The 13161-nt window shown below is 41.4% G+C and overlaps 1 protein-coding gene across 7 annotated transcripts in view; it reads left to right on the top strand.

The window, feature by feature from the left end:
* XPO1 (exportin 1) overlaps positions 1–13161 on the top strand; it is a 34759-nt gene that overhangs the window by 11124 nt on the left and 10474 nt on the right. For all 7 annotated transcript variants that reach the window (XM_038132830.1, XM_038132829.1, XM_038132833.1 and 4 more), the window contains 9 exons: positions 945–1017; positions 8268–8329; positions 8407–8451; positions 8537–8718; positions 9187–9235; positions 9324–9443; positions 9560–9688; positions 10265–10423; positions 12629–12826. In XM_038132830.1, coding sequence (XP_037988758.1) covers positions 945–1017; positions 8268–8329; positions 8407–8451; positions 8537–8718; positions 9187–9235; positions 9324–9443; positions 9560–9688; positions 10265–10423; positions 12629–12826 — 1017 coding nt within the window. The remainder of the gene's footprint in view (positions 1–944; positions 1018–8267; positions 8330–8406; positions 8452–8536; positions 8719–9186; positions 9236–9323; positions 9444–9559; positions 9689–10264; positions 10424–12628; positions 12827–13161) is intronic.

Genomic DNA, 13161 nt, shown 5'->3' with positions numbered 1-13161 from the left:
AGCCAAACTTGGAACTGTGGAAACTTGAGTTTACCTTTCAGGCATTGATTTTTTTATTTTTTTTTCTTCCTAATCCCCTGTAGATAAAGTAAATGCAAAACTCCTCATCCCCTTTTCTCTCCTGTCTATTCATGCTAATGGGGTTTTACTTATTAAAGTTTTTTGGTTGTACCATGACAAACTTCTTTCCCTGTTACTGTGAGTTGGCAGTAGGGACAAATGGGCAGAGGGAATGGCCATTTGCAACGTTAATGGTTTCGGGTAAGAACATAGGAAGGAATTCCTGAAAGGTAAAATGATTTCCAAGAGCTTATTCACGTTTTTATCGTTCTTTGACTGAGCACAAAAGTTCATCTTTAAATATTAGAAATAGCTGCCATATTGGGGTGGGGATTGAAATTAAATAAACCTGTGGGTTGTCTTGCTGTTCCTAAAGTAACACACCAGTGAAGTTTGGGAAATACTTTCTCTAGAAAGTGCCAGTGTCAGGACATGTGATGCTAAGACAAGGGTTTTTTTTTTTGCAGCTCTTAGAGGAACAGTAGGAAGCTTGAGACACCATCCAAGCTGCTAAATATTTTAGGAGCCTGGTTGTGTTAATAGTCAAACTTAGGAGCAGTCATTTGTGATACAAATTCATATCTGGCTGCTGCTTTTCCAGATAGCCAAAATTGTCTGCCAGAGGGCTTTTCGTTACTGTTTTTCCCCCCCTCCTGGTGTGAGCATGATCAAACAGCAGGACTTAGTATAGCCAAGAATAAAACAAGAAAATACCATGCATGAAACCTCAGTAAATGGGTGAATAGACATATATTTAATAACATTGTTAGTTTAAGAATCTTGAAGTCTTAGATGTTAAGTGTGAATGTCTGATTGAATGAGAGTCCTGCAAGTTAGTTAGTCCTACAGTAATGTACTCACATTTTGCTCTTCTCCAATTTCAGTATTATGGACTGCAAATCTTGGAAAATGTGATAAAAACAAGATGGAAGATTCTTCCAAGGAACCAGTGCGAAGGTAGGGAGGGATTTTTGTCTTCTCCTCAGAACTTTGTGTGTTAACTGAGATTTAGACTGCCAGTCTCTAGGTAACATTCTGTCGTGTGTTATGGTATCTTGAATGATGAAACCACACGTTTCACTTTTGTGATAGTGATCTCAGTGGCTTGGTGAGCAGCTGAAATTCTGTAGCTTTGAGGAAAAGGTGTCACTGATAGTTTTGAAACATATGAGGTGAGCCACTGGTGTTGAGGTGGAGGTTTTCATTCCCTGGACTTGGCACAGGAAGTTTTGTTCTCTTCACCCTCTGGAAGCTGTGTGTGCAGCCCCAAGCAGACTCTGTGGCCCACCTGCTACCTTGTGTAGGTTTGTGTTATTATTTTGAAATTGTAAGCAGCTACAATGATTTTAAATTGGGAACACTAAATAAATGCACTTTTTACCTGTTGATGGTCACTTGTTTGGCAGGGAGGTACACTGTATAAACAGGCAGATTGCTGTAATTGGTGCACTGGAGGGTAAGCCCCAGTCTCCCATCAATGCAAGGGAGCTGGAAGCCTGTAGTAAATTCTGTAAATTTAGTTTATGGGTTTTCCCCTCCCTACAGGGGATGTTGCTGACTTTTAGACACTGGCTGCAGTAAATGGAGGTGCCCCTGTGGCTGTAGGGTTAGTGCTTTTCACATGGCTGGCTGTCAAGTCATCACAACTTGGGATTTCAAAACCTTAAGTGCAACCACTTCAAATTCTTGACATTAAATGGTGTCACTCTTCTACACTTGGCTTTTTATTAAAAAATGCTCTTGGAACTAATTAAAAGTTCCAGTTCTGTGTTCTGCTGAGAGCTTTCATTAACCATGCTGAGACGTGCTTTAAATTTTTACTGTCAGTGCTTAGGTTCTGAAACTGTATTAATTAAAACAGAATTTTAAGTGTTGATGAAAACAAATGCATAGAGAAGGACTTTTACACTTTTGTGCTTATTCCTCGTCTCAGCTTTCCCCCTTCCCTTCCAGATATAGGTTGGCAAAGGGTAGCTGTCTTTGAAAGTAAACCTGAAAGTGAACTTTCCATTCATGCTGCTGTTGGAGGTTTCTAGGGAACAGCTTCAGCTAAGGCTCAGACACAGCTCTGTCCTTTTGAGAAACTAAAAGAGCACCTTAGCTCAAGTTAACTGTTCTTTGTGCTTTTAATTACTGGAGGATCTCAGCTCAGTCATCTTTTGTTACATCCCTGACTATGAGCACTTGGTTTCAGCATTTTGAAGTTGTTGTCCTACAGTTTTTGGCTGTGGGAGCAGAGCAGGAGGAAAAGGAGTCAGGAGTATTGCCCGCTGGTGGAGGGAGATGTAGAACAGATGTCACAGGGATGGACCTAACTTCATAGTTTGGAACTGACCAGGTGCCAAATACAGGATGTAATTCAGAAATTCAGAGGCTTTAAATTCATGCTCTTAATGCATTGGAGAGCTGAGAAACAGTGGTGGTGGGATGAGGTTGCTGCTGGCTGTGCTTTGGGTCATTTTATCTCCAAGTGTCGGTGCTGTTAGAGTGGCTCCTGCCATCTAAGAAAATGCAATAACTCTATATAGTTACAAGGCAAAATAAAGTTACTGTCTGTAGGTGTGTAATCATCTTCAGCTATCCTGTTCTTACTCTTTCTGACTTACATATCTATGAAAACTCCAGAGGAAATTAAAAAAATCCTTTATAATAACAAAAGTGTGTTGTTTGTTCAGCTTTGAAAATGTTTTCTCTCTGACAGAGGCAAACTGAAATTGTGAAATTGACTTTTATCCTGTTCTAGGGAAACTGGGTTAGTGGCTTTCACTTGTGTGGTAGCAGAGGAACCAAATGTATTTTCTGTACCATGGCATTTTATCCAGCTTGGCCTCAGTGGTGTAGGAGGCAGAATCTGTTTCATCTCTATTCCAGTTTGATCTGGTCTGTGGTAGTTGTTTTTTACAATTTTTTTGTTTGGCTGATGATACTGGCTGGTACAAAAGAGCTGCTCCAGAGCTCATTCAGGTGGCTTGATTACCTGGGAGATAGTAATGCTGCTTAAATTGAGGTTTCCTTGACTCCAGCCATTCTTTGGTTGACAGGATTTTCCTGTTTGAAGTGTAAATGCTGGAATGTGTGCAGGGAACTGAAACTCAGTGTGCAATGGAATGCTTAGTGACAAAGCAAACCATGCAGGTTTCAAATCAGTTTTGCCTTATATCATAATTTATAAAACATCTTCTGCGTGTCTGCTTGGTTTGTGTAGTAAATACAGCTGACAGATCTCACTGTTGGTGAAGAAGGAACTAAATTTATGAGAAAACCACTGTTCCCCCTTTGTACCAACAGCAGTGCTTTAGAGTGCAGGTCAAGAGCAGATCTGAATTAAATGGTCAGTGAATAACAAAAGTTCTTGAAATGACTTCCCTGAAACTTGTTGGTAGAAATAGAGCAATGTTGCTAATTACAGAGCACGAACTGTAACTTTTTTTACAGTTTTTTTTTTGTTTTTAACAAGTTGTACATCAGGATGACTTGTTGGGCTGTGGGGTTAGCCAGAGGTTTGTTACTGCTTCTGTCTGTGTGCTGGAGGGTTTTAGCTTCCAGCCTTGAATTTCAAGTGCAAGGAGGAAGATGTTTTCTTCAGATGTCTTCTTTAGACATGAAGCTCTGTTCTGAAGTTTTTCTTTTGTTTTAAAGTAGCTTTTGGGTTTGAGCTTTTCTGGCCCTGCTGGCTTTTAACTTTTGTAAAATAGCTTTCCGTTCCTCTGGTGGTGTTGTTTGTGAATACTTTTGAAAAGTTCATTTTTACCTTTCCGTAATTCTGAAACAAGACTTGGGCAAAACAATGAATTTACAATTCTGAAATACTGATGTGATGGCTTTTTGGTTGTTTTTTTTTTTTTTTTATTTAGTTTTGGTTTGCTTTTGGAGTTAGCAGTGGGAGCTGGTTGGTTCTGTAGACAAAAGTGGAATTTCTGAGGCACAGAAGGGGTGAAAATTCAGTTAAATCAGATGCCTGACCTGCGTGTTCAGCCTTGAGACATGTTTGGTCGTAGCCCCCAGCAATGGTTAGCCTTGTCTGGGTGATTTATTTAGTCCTGGGAGGGTGCTTGGAGTGGCTCTTCCACGTCCACAGATGATGTCATGTGGTTTTCATTGAAGCCGGGCTGGGCGGGTGATGGATTCCAGAACCTCCCAGGCAGTGCTGAACCTGGCTGCTGGCCAGGGGATTGTGCCATCATTCTCAAGTCCAGTTCTGACTTTATGGAGGTGTGCTACTAAATTGCTTTAAACTCTGATATCCTTTAGAGCTGATTGTTTAATAACACTCAGAGAGTGTTATTTGATTAAAGTGCTGTGGTCTCAAAAGGATTTTCTCTGGCAGTGTGAAAACCTGCCTGGAAAGAAAGGCTTTTTGGTCTTCAGTGCAGTGATAGGTTTCATTAATCCTGCATTGTGAGATGAAATACTGTTCCCCTGAACAGAGAGAGCTTGTCTGGAGTGTTTGGAGCTGGAATGGATAAAGCACTTCTTCATTATGAAACACAAATTGCTTGTACAACTTTTCTCATCCTGAAAATGAAAAAGTGAAGTGTTCAGAGATGCAGCTCGATGTTTTCCTGGAAGGTCCTGGAGTTGAGTGTAAAGCTTTTGATGCAGTGGAAGGTGCTGTAGAGGAGGTTTTTCTGTGCAGTGATGAGATATTTTAATGGAAATTCCTGGCCTGCTTCATGAGGAGAATGTTTCCTTGCTTCTCTTTAATGAAGAGGGGATGAGCTACATGGCACTTCTGTGTGTGTGTGTGAAGACAAACTCTGTGCCTTTTCTGTTAAAAAGCAAACAGATCATGGATTGATTCAGTTCACCACTAAGGGGTAAAGGTGATTGTGGGACTGTGTGGGAAAGCATTGTTTCTTAACAGTAAAAATAAGATGGTATTTTGACTATATTTTGGGACTAAACAGTTCAATGTAAGTGTGTATGCATACAAACATCCCCAGAGGGGACAGCTCAGCTTTAGCATTTGAAATTCTAATTTTGATTGCAAAATAATGTCAGTTTGCTGAGTTACATTGCCCACCTGATTCATTTGTGCCTATTTTTCTTTCATACAAGCAGAGACTTTATTAATCTTAGTAAATTCGAGTGAGCTTGCATCTGCAGCACCGGCTAGAATACTTTGACACTTGTTAAGTGCTTGTGCTCTGTGATTGCACAGAAGGCTGTGCTTGTGTGCCTCGAGGACAGGAGGGTTTGTTGCAGTGTGTGTTTGCTGATTGTGCCCATGGTTATTTACCTGCTGTACCGGGCTGTGACAGGAGCTCCGTGCTCAGGGGACAGAGAGTGGAGGAGAGGTGATGGCTTCCTAGAGCACATCCAAAGGTTAAACTGGAGGAGATTTCCTCAAGTTCAGGCTGCAGAAATTACTCATAACGTGACGTTCCTCGCTGTCCCAGTTCCACTGGAAGCATCGCATAGCTTGGGTCACTTGGGAAAACAACTTTCCCTCCAGGAAGGGTTTCAGCTTTACTGGATGTTTGCCTCTCTGTCGAGGAGCAGCTTTCACAGAAGGATGTCAGTATCTAATGGATATCCAGGAATGTTTTACAAGGCCTCAAGTTCGTGCCCTTGCTCTATCATTGCTTTTGTGGGACTTTGTACAAAAGCACTTCTCGGGCTTGGCTTTCTAGAAAATTCCAACCGTGGAGCTGGGCCAGGCTTGGAGCAGAGTCTGCTCCCTTTGGTTGTCCTGAGATCAGTGCAGTTGCAAGGTCAGATAATCTTTGTAGAACATTTTGTGTGTCCTGGGTGTTGTGGTTGGTGTGGCCTTTGTTTTGTTTTATTGGAAGGTCTGTTTTCCTGCACTGTCTGCCTCTTCCCGCTTGGCTCAGTGAAGGGCCTGAGCTTGGCAGTTGTGTTGGCCTCTTCAAGACTTGTTCAGCTACTTCTGTGATGGAAGGAGACAGTGGCTGTGGGGTTTGTGCATGTCCTGTGCTTTCCTTTCTAATATAACACTTCCTTTGAAGTTCTCCAAACACAGTGCTTTTAGCTTATCCCATGGGTTGCTGCCCCTGAACAGTTTCTTGGACATGTTCTGCTGGAAAATGGTAATGAGCCTCTGGGTTGATTTTTGTCAGAATACAAATCTGACATATATTTGTTCTGCTGAAAATTGTCTTTCCTATGGAATGATAAATAAATGAGCTATTAAATATGGAGCAGGAACCATAACACTTGAAGTTGAAAAAGTATAAAATGACATCTGTGCCAAAAGGAGCATTAGAGAATTGGAGAGCTGCTGCTTTCAGGGGATTAAGAATATGACTTTGTTCACTGGATGGACGATCTCAGGAGCCAGCAGCGTGATGTGTGAAAGGGAGCAAACTTTTTGGTTTGTCTTTTGAGCTCTGGTCACCATTTTTGCTTCTATTTTAATTTTTTAAATAGAGAAACTGTGAAGCAGAGCAGCTGTTCTGTGCTGGTCTCGAGGCCGGATCGATGGCAGCACAGTGCCATTGATGCAGCAAGATGGAAAATGCCATGGATTTGCAGTTGGAACTCTGAAAGCAATATTAACTTTTTAATTCCTTTTTGAAATGCAAAGAGTTGCAACAGTAGGCTTCCCTTAGTGGTTTGGCAGACGGTTATAACAGTTTAGTTCCTGGCACTGCAAACCTCTTTCCATACTGGTGGGGGGGCTTTCCTATCTCATTGGTGAATTACTGAAACCCTTCAGCCAAGAGTGTCTTTTAGGTTTAAAACATCAGGCCTGTGATGCTTGGTGATAACTCTTACCTGTGCCTGCCAGTGATACTTTAATAATGACCACTCTCCTGGAGCAGTGGGGATTGATCCCGCTGATGGTGATGAATGGTTGCACTTGCAATTGGAACTACCTGTAGAACAGCTCCTGTCTGCCATGTATCTAATGGCTCAAAGTCTGGATCTAGTTTTTCCAGATTTCACAAGGATGCAATTAATAAATTGTCCCTTCTAATCCTCTTGCTTAAGCCTGAAATGGAAAAAAAAATACCCTACTAAATTTGGTCAAGTCTTAGACAAGTTTTGAAACTTAGAACAGAGGGTGTGGGTTATGTCTTCAAGAGAAGACATTCTTCTCCTGAAAGTGACAACTTCTGAAGTCTTCAACGTATGCGTGTTGTCTGCGTGAGCCAGCTGACTTGTCTTGTAGAAGAAATGATTGAAACAAGATTTTTGGGTTCATGCATTTGAATAGCAAAGCATCCAGCAATTCTCAAACTTCCTTTACGACAAGAAAACACTTGCCTGGTTTGAAGCGTGGTGTCAGAGGCGAACTCCTGGAATGTTCACCTGGGTCGTGACTCCAGGCCCTCCGCGTGTGCCTTTTCCTAGGGTTTGGGTGGTTTTGTACAGAATGGATATTGTCTCTTGGAAAGTCATTGTTCCCATGGATTTAGGAATTAGGAGTGAGCTGAGGGTTAGGTGGCAAAAGGAAACTTTGGGCAGCCATCGCTTCCCTACAGTGATTGGGGTTTTTCTGGTTTTATGGTAGAGCTGAAAACTGTAAAATAATTTAAAAACATTTGAAGAAGAAACACAACAAAATGAACAGTTCTAACACGCTGTGTGTCCCTGGTTGCCCAATTGCCAGTGTAAGGTAAAAAAAGACAAAGCAATAAAGCAGAATTTACTGAGATGATGGACTCACAGCATCCATATGTGCCACCACCCAGTGGTTCACACTCAAATTGTGCTGTATTAGTGAACGAAGCTTTGACTTCTGTTCTTGTGAGATTTCACAGGAGAAGCTTTGCTATGCTCTGACTTTAAAATGCTGTGCATAGGAATTTCTGGTTTTAAAATTAATCACCTAAGTAGACTGGAGCAGCTCTGAACTTCTGCCTGCAGTGCAGGTGATGTGTCAAAGCTTTCTGTGCACTTTAGCAAACCTGGCATTACAACTGGAGTCACACGTAGGAAGTTCTGTTTATTCTTGGAGTCACTTAAAAATTACTGCAAGGACACTAATCCTTAGTCTTTTGCTTCGTTGCAATAGTTTCGGTGTAAAGCCATCTTGTGCATGTAAAATATCCCCTGTCAGGATTGATAAAGGTGCATTTTTCCCATGTGGCACACAAGAAGGATGCTGACTGACCCAGGCTTATCTGGCATGTTAGAGATGTTTCTGGTTTAAAGCCATGGAGAATCTGAATTCAGAAATACCTGTTGCTACATCTGTGATATCTGGCATAGCTGAAAATAAATCCCTACCTCTTCTGCAGGTATTAAAAAATACGTTGTTGGCCTAATTATCAAGACCTCATCTGACCCAGCGTGTGTAGAAGTAAGTGAGGAATTCTCAGGGGAGGATGAGGGAGGGGAGCGTTACGCAAAACCTGACTCCTCTCTTCTCTTTTCCAGAAAGAGAAAGTGTATATTGGGAAACTGAATATGATTCTTGTTCAGGTAAGCCAGAGTTCATAACACTTTAAACCTTGCTGTAAAGTCTGTGCCTTCGCTGTGTCTCACGTGGGGCCGGCTCCCTTGGCAGATCCTGAAGCAGGAGTGGCCGAAGCACTGGCCCACGTTCATCAGCGACATCGTGGGGGCGAGCAGGACCAGTGAGAGCCTCTGCCAGAACAACATGGTGATCCTCAAACTGCTCAGTGAAGAGGTGTTTGATTTTTCCAGTGGCCAGATTACTCAAGTAAAAGCTAAGCATTTGAAAGACAGGCAAGTATATCTGTTTAAATCTTAATGAGCAGAGCAGACTTGGTGCTTGCTGCTAAATAGTTGCTCTCGCTCGGAGCCTTTGTGTGCACACCCACAGCTGTGTAATTCCATTGCTGAGCCCAGGAGGGTTGCTGATTGTTCTTTGAAGCACTGCTCCTAGGGGATCCCTAACTTCATTTTGTACACACAGGGCTTTGTACCTTGCTGCAAGTAGCATCTGTAGACTGATGGTTCCCATGCTTTTAACCCAGCGTTCAGCATTGATTGATTGTATTTCCTCCTTTCCTTAGAAACTGTAGGCACAGGCTTCAAGCTACCTCAAATATGGATTATTACCATGAAAATGGGGATAAACCAGGTGGCTTTAGAATGCCTCCATGGCCTAGGTCTTAAGGACCTGTCCTGTGGGCATAGATATTTTTGATTTGTGAAATGTGGAAATGCTTACTTTTTAATTTTTTTTTTCAGCATGTGCAATGAATTCTCTCAGATATTTCAGCTGTGTCAGTTTGTGATGGTAAGTCACATTTCTTTCATGATGTTTTCAAAATCCCCCCTTTGTGCCTAACAGTGTCACAATGTCATGAACTCCAAATTGTTTACAGGAAAACTCCCAAAACGCTCCCTTAGTCCATGCAACTTTGGAAACTTTGCTACGATTTCTGAACTGGATTCCTCTGGGATATATATTTGAGACCAAGTTAATCAGCACACTAATTTACAAGGTATTCTTGCAAAAAAAAAAAAAAAAAAAAGATAGCTCTTAAATTTAAAAACAAGTTGCAGAAAAGCTGTACAGAACTTCTGTAATGGTCTTTATTTTGTTTTCTTCCCTTAACAGTTCTTAAATGTTCCCATGTTTCGAAATGTCTCTTTGAAGTGCCTCACAGAGATTGCAGGTGTCAGTGTAAGCCAGTATGAAGAGCAGTTTGTAACACTTTTTACACTGACCATGATGCAGTTAAAACAGGTAAATGTTTATCAGAAATCTCCCTTTGAATTTCACATCACAAAATCCATTTCTGTAGAAAGTTGACAGGTTTATATTCAGTATAGAGCTCTTGGTAGGAAAAGTATTGTTCTTTGGTGGTATTTGTGGCTTGATCAGAAGATGCCAAGTGTGTTTTTCTGAACTCGATTGCAGCTGTATTTCTGCTCTATTGATTTGATTAATTTAAGAGATATTTTGAGCCCTTGGGCTGTCTCATGGGAAAATGTGAACTATATGTCTCAAGACCTAAACTGACCTAACTTCTGCAAGTTTCTTTCTAATTTTTGGAACAGATAAAAACATTTCCCCCTAAAAGCCCTACATCAAATTTATATAATTTGATGGTTCCCCTCTGAGCAGTTGAGATTCAGGTACATGAGTCCCTTCCTCAGTGTATTTATATCATAAGTGGATGGGTTTTTTGGTAACAGTCTTTTCCTCTCTTGCCAATGTTGGTCCATCTTGAAGGTTCTTCATCAAAAACAAAAAGCGGCATACTTGTTAAAACAAAGTAGTTGTGCATAAAAAGGGAAATTCTTGCTTTCTTTTTGTTAGATGCTTCCTTTAAATACCAATATCCGACTTGCCTACTCCAATGGAAAAGATGATGAACAGAACTTCATTCAGAATCTCAGCTTGTTTCTCTGCACGTTCCTCAAGGAGCATGGGCTACTTATAGAGAAAAGGTTAAATCTGAGAGAAACACTAATGGAGGTGAGTAGCTTGGTTTATCTGGTTTAGAAATGTAGCAGGTGTGTCCTCATGCTCAAAGGATGGGATATTAATGGAATTTCTAGATCACTGTAATTTTACCAGTGCAGTGTCTGAAAACTTAACTCTGTCTCACCCTCTTCTTACTTGTTGCTGCATGGAGGTGTCCAATAGTGCTTCAAAGTAAATGAATATATTCTTTTTCTGTGGGTTTATGTGTTCTGTTTAACTCTCACATGAAGAAGGCGTGTTGCTGTGACTTCATCAGTCTGTGTTTTCACTGAGCACCCACAGCTGCTCTCTGGGTCCAGCACATGCTCTAGGCCAGTTCCTCCATCCAGGTGTAGCTCCTTGCCTAGTTTGCCATTTCCCAACTGGAAAGCTTTAAATAGTCTTCAAGGATGAGACTTTCTATTCCATAACGACTGTGTGCCAGTGGCAGAGTCCTGCCAGGTGACTGTGACAGTAAAACCACAGGGATTGTGGCAAATACTGGGGATTCAGATAAGAAGGAAGGGTTGGAAAGGCTGAAGCACTGAGGGTACTGCTGTAGTGGAGGTAGATCACAAGATTAGGGTTATGTTGTTTCATTTGTGAATAACAATTTTGCTGGGATTGAACTGTTCTATGGTGACTTTTTTGCTACTGCTCCACTCCAAGGGATTGGAAGTTGCTCCATATCCCCTTGAAGCACCATTTTCTGTGTGCAGAATCAAGCCCTGTGCAGGTTTGGAGGTTTTAGGCTGAGGAACTGTCCTGAGACAGGGGGAAAAAACACCATCCCAATTTTTAAACCTGGAGACCAGGTATATTGGGAGGGGGCAGTGCATTTTGCAGGTTGATGAGCTGTAATCCTGTGTGTCCATCTGAATTCCAGTCTGTTCTCAATATCTTCTGGAGGCAGCCCTCTACAAAAAAAAAAAAAAAAAAAAAAAAAAAAGGAAAAAAGCCCCATATTATTAAAATTAGCTGCCAGTATCAAATTGTAGCTCATTTAGAAGCTGATTTTCAGTAGAGCAGCTGGTAACAGTTCCAGATAATTCCTGAATTTGCAAGTAGTAAGCTTTTAAAGTAACTGGGAATCAGGGGCACACAGCTCAAGGCTCAGGTTTCTGCTTACACTGAGGCTGTACTGGGAAGACCTGTGTAAAAAGGCATTTACACAGCTGGATTCTGAAGACTTTCAGTCTTGAAATGTTTAACAAAGTTCTTATGCCTGCCTAAAATGGTTGCAAATAAAATTACTGTAAGCTCTGGTGTAATGGAACCTAAGTGCAGGTTTACTTTAAAAAGCTGTGTGCCATTCTAACCTGTTGGATGTAGCAGCTGAAACCATTCCATGGATTCACTGGCTCTCTGTAGACTAGCAGAGGAATCTACATCAGTTATTTTAAGTGAAATTACCAAGAGAAATTGATGTGTAAAGACTAATGTATGGCTGTCCTGAGTCCCCCTTTTGACACTTGTAGGTGGAGATGCTGTATCAGGTCTTTACCTTTCAAAGTGCTTAATGCTGGAGTGTTTAAGCTATGAAAATATCTTCAGATTTTATCATTTCATTCCGTTTGTTCACTAATGGGCAATTGCTTTGATCTCTTTCACCAGGGACTGCATAATAAGCTTAGGCAAAAAAGGTTTGTGTAGTTTTAATTTCTCTGGTTGGTATCTGAGCTTGTCAGAATTGCATCAGTGGCTTTCCCTGCTCAGCCTGCTCTGGCTGTTCGGTCAGGAAAGAAGTTGAAAATGTTCTGGTAGATGACTTCCCTGAAAGCAAAGGAGCAGTATTCCAGGGTCAAAGGATCCAGAACAAAGTAGCAGCAATAGTCTTGAGAACAGCAATCACTGATACCAGCTGGTGAGGCTTTTTTGAGGTTCTGAAAATGCCTTGCAGAAGCTCCAGAGGCTGTGGGTTTGATAATTTACAAACAGGCTGGTTTGGTGATGGCATTCCTAAGATGTCTTTAGGCTATTTCAGATTTAAGAATACAAACACACTTTGAAAATAACAATAAGTGACGGGAGTCCTTGGTTAGGAGTTGTTCTGCCAGTCACAACTCCGAGCTGCCAGTAATGTCATTGCAGTGTTAATGCCTCTTGTTCCAAACTCGCTGATTCATTTTGTCAGGATTTGGGTAACTGAACTTGCAGCCGTGTGGTTTGATCCGCAGATATACTCACTAACTGGCTGTTCGCACCACTCTTTTCCAGGCTCTTCATTACATGTTGTTGGTATCAGAAGTTGAAGAAACTGAAATTTTCAAGATCTGTCTGGAGTATTGGAACCATTTAGCTGCAGAGCTGTACAGGGAAAGCCCGTTCTCCACGTCGGCTTCGCCGCTGCTTTCGGGGAGCCAGCACTTCGATGTTCCTCCAAGGAGACAGCTTTATTTGCCTGTTTTGTCCAAGGTAATCCGTGCTCAAGGGAAAGCACTCTGGAGATTCAGGTTCTGCTTGTGAATTAGAGATTTCGCTCTGTGTAAGGAGTGACATTGGGAAATTTACCTTAGAGTAGTCGATAGTTGATTCAACTCTAGTTACATAATCAATGTGAAAATACTTTAAGATGACACCAGTGTATAATAAGATAACAATGTGATATTTCAGCTTCTAAAAGATGCTTAATTTTAACATAAATCTGTATTAAGCAGATTCTGTAAACAGGAAGGCTGGGGTGTTACGGTTGAAGACCGGTGTGTTTGGGAAAAGTGGTCCTTAAAAGCCCCCTAATATGACATAAGCAT

This window comes from Motacilla alba, chromosome 3 (assembly GCF_015832195.1).
Source record: "Motacilla alba alba isolate MOTALB_02 chromosome 3, Motacilla_alba_V1.0_pri, whole genome shotgun sequence".
Classification (NCBI taxonomy): Eukaryota; Metazoa; Chordata; class Aves; order Passeriformes; family Motacillidae; genus Motacilla; species Motacilla alba.
The sequence above is the reverse complement of the archived record's forward strand: the minus strand, read 5'-3'. Positions and strand labels throughout refer to the sequence as shown.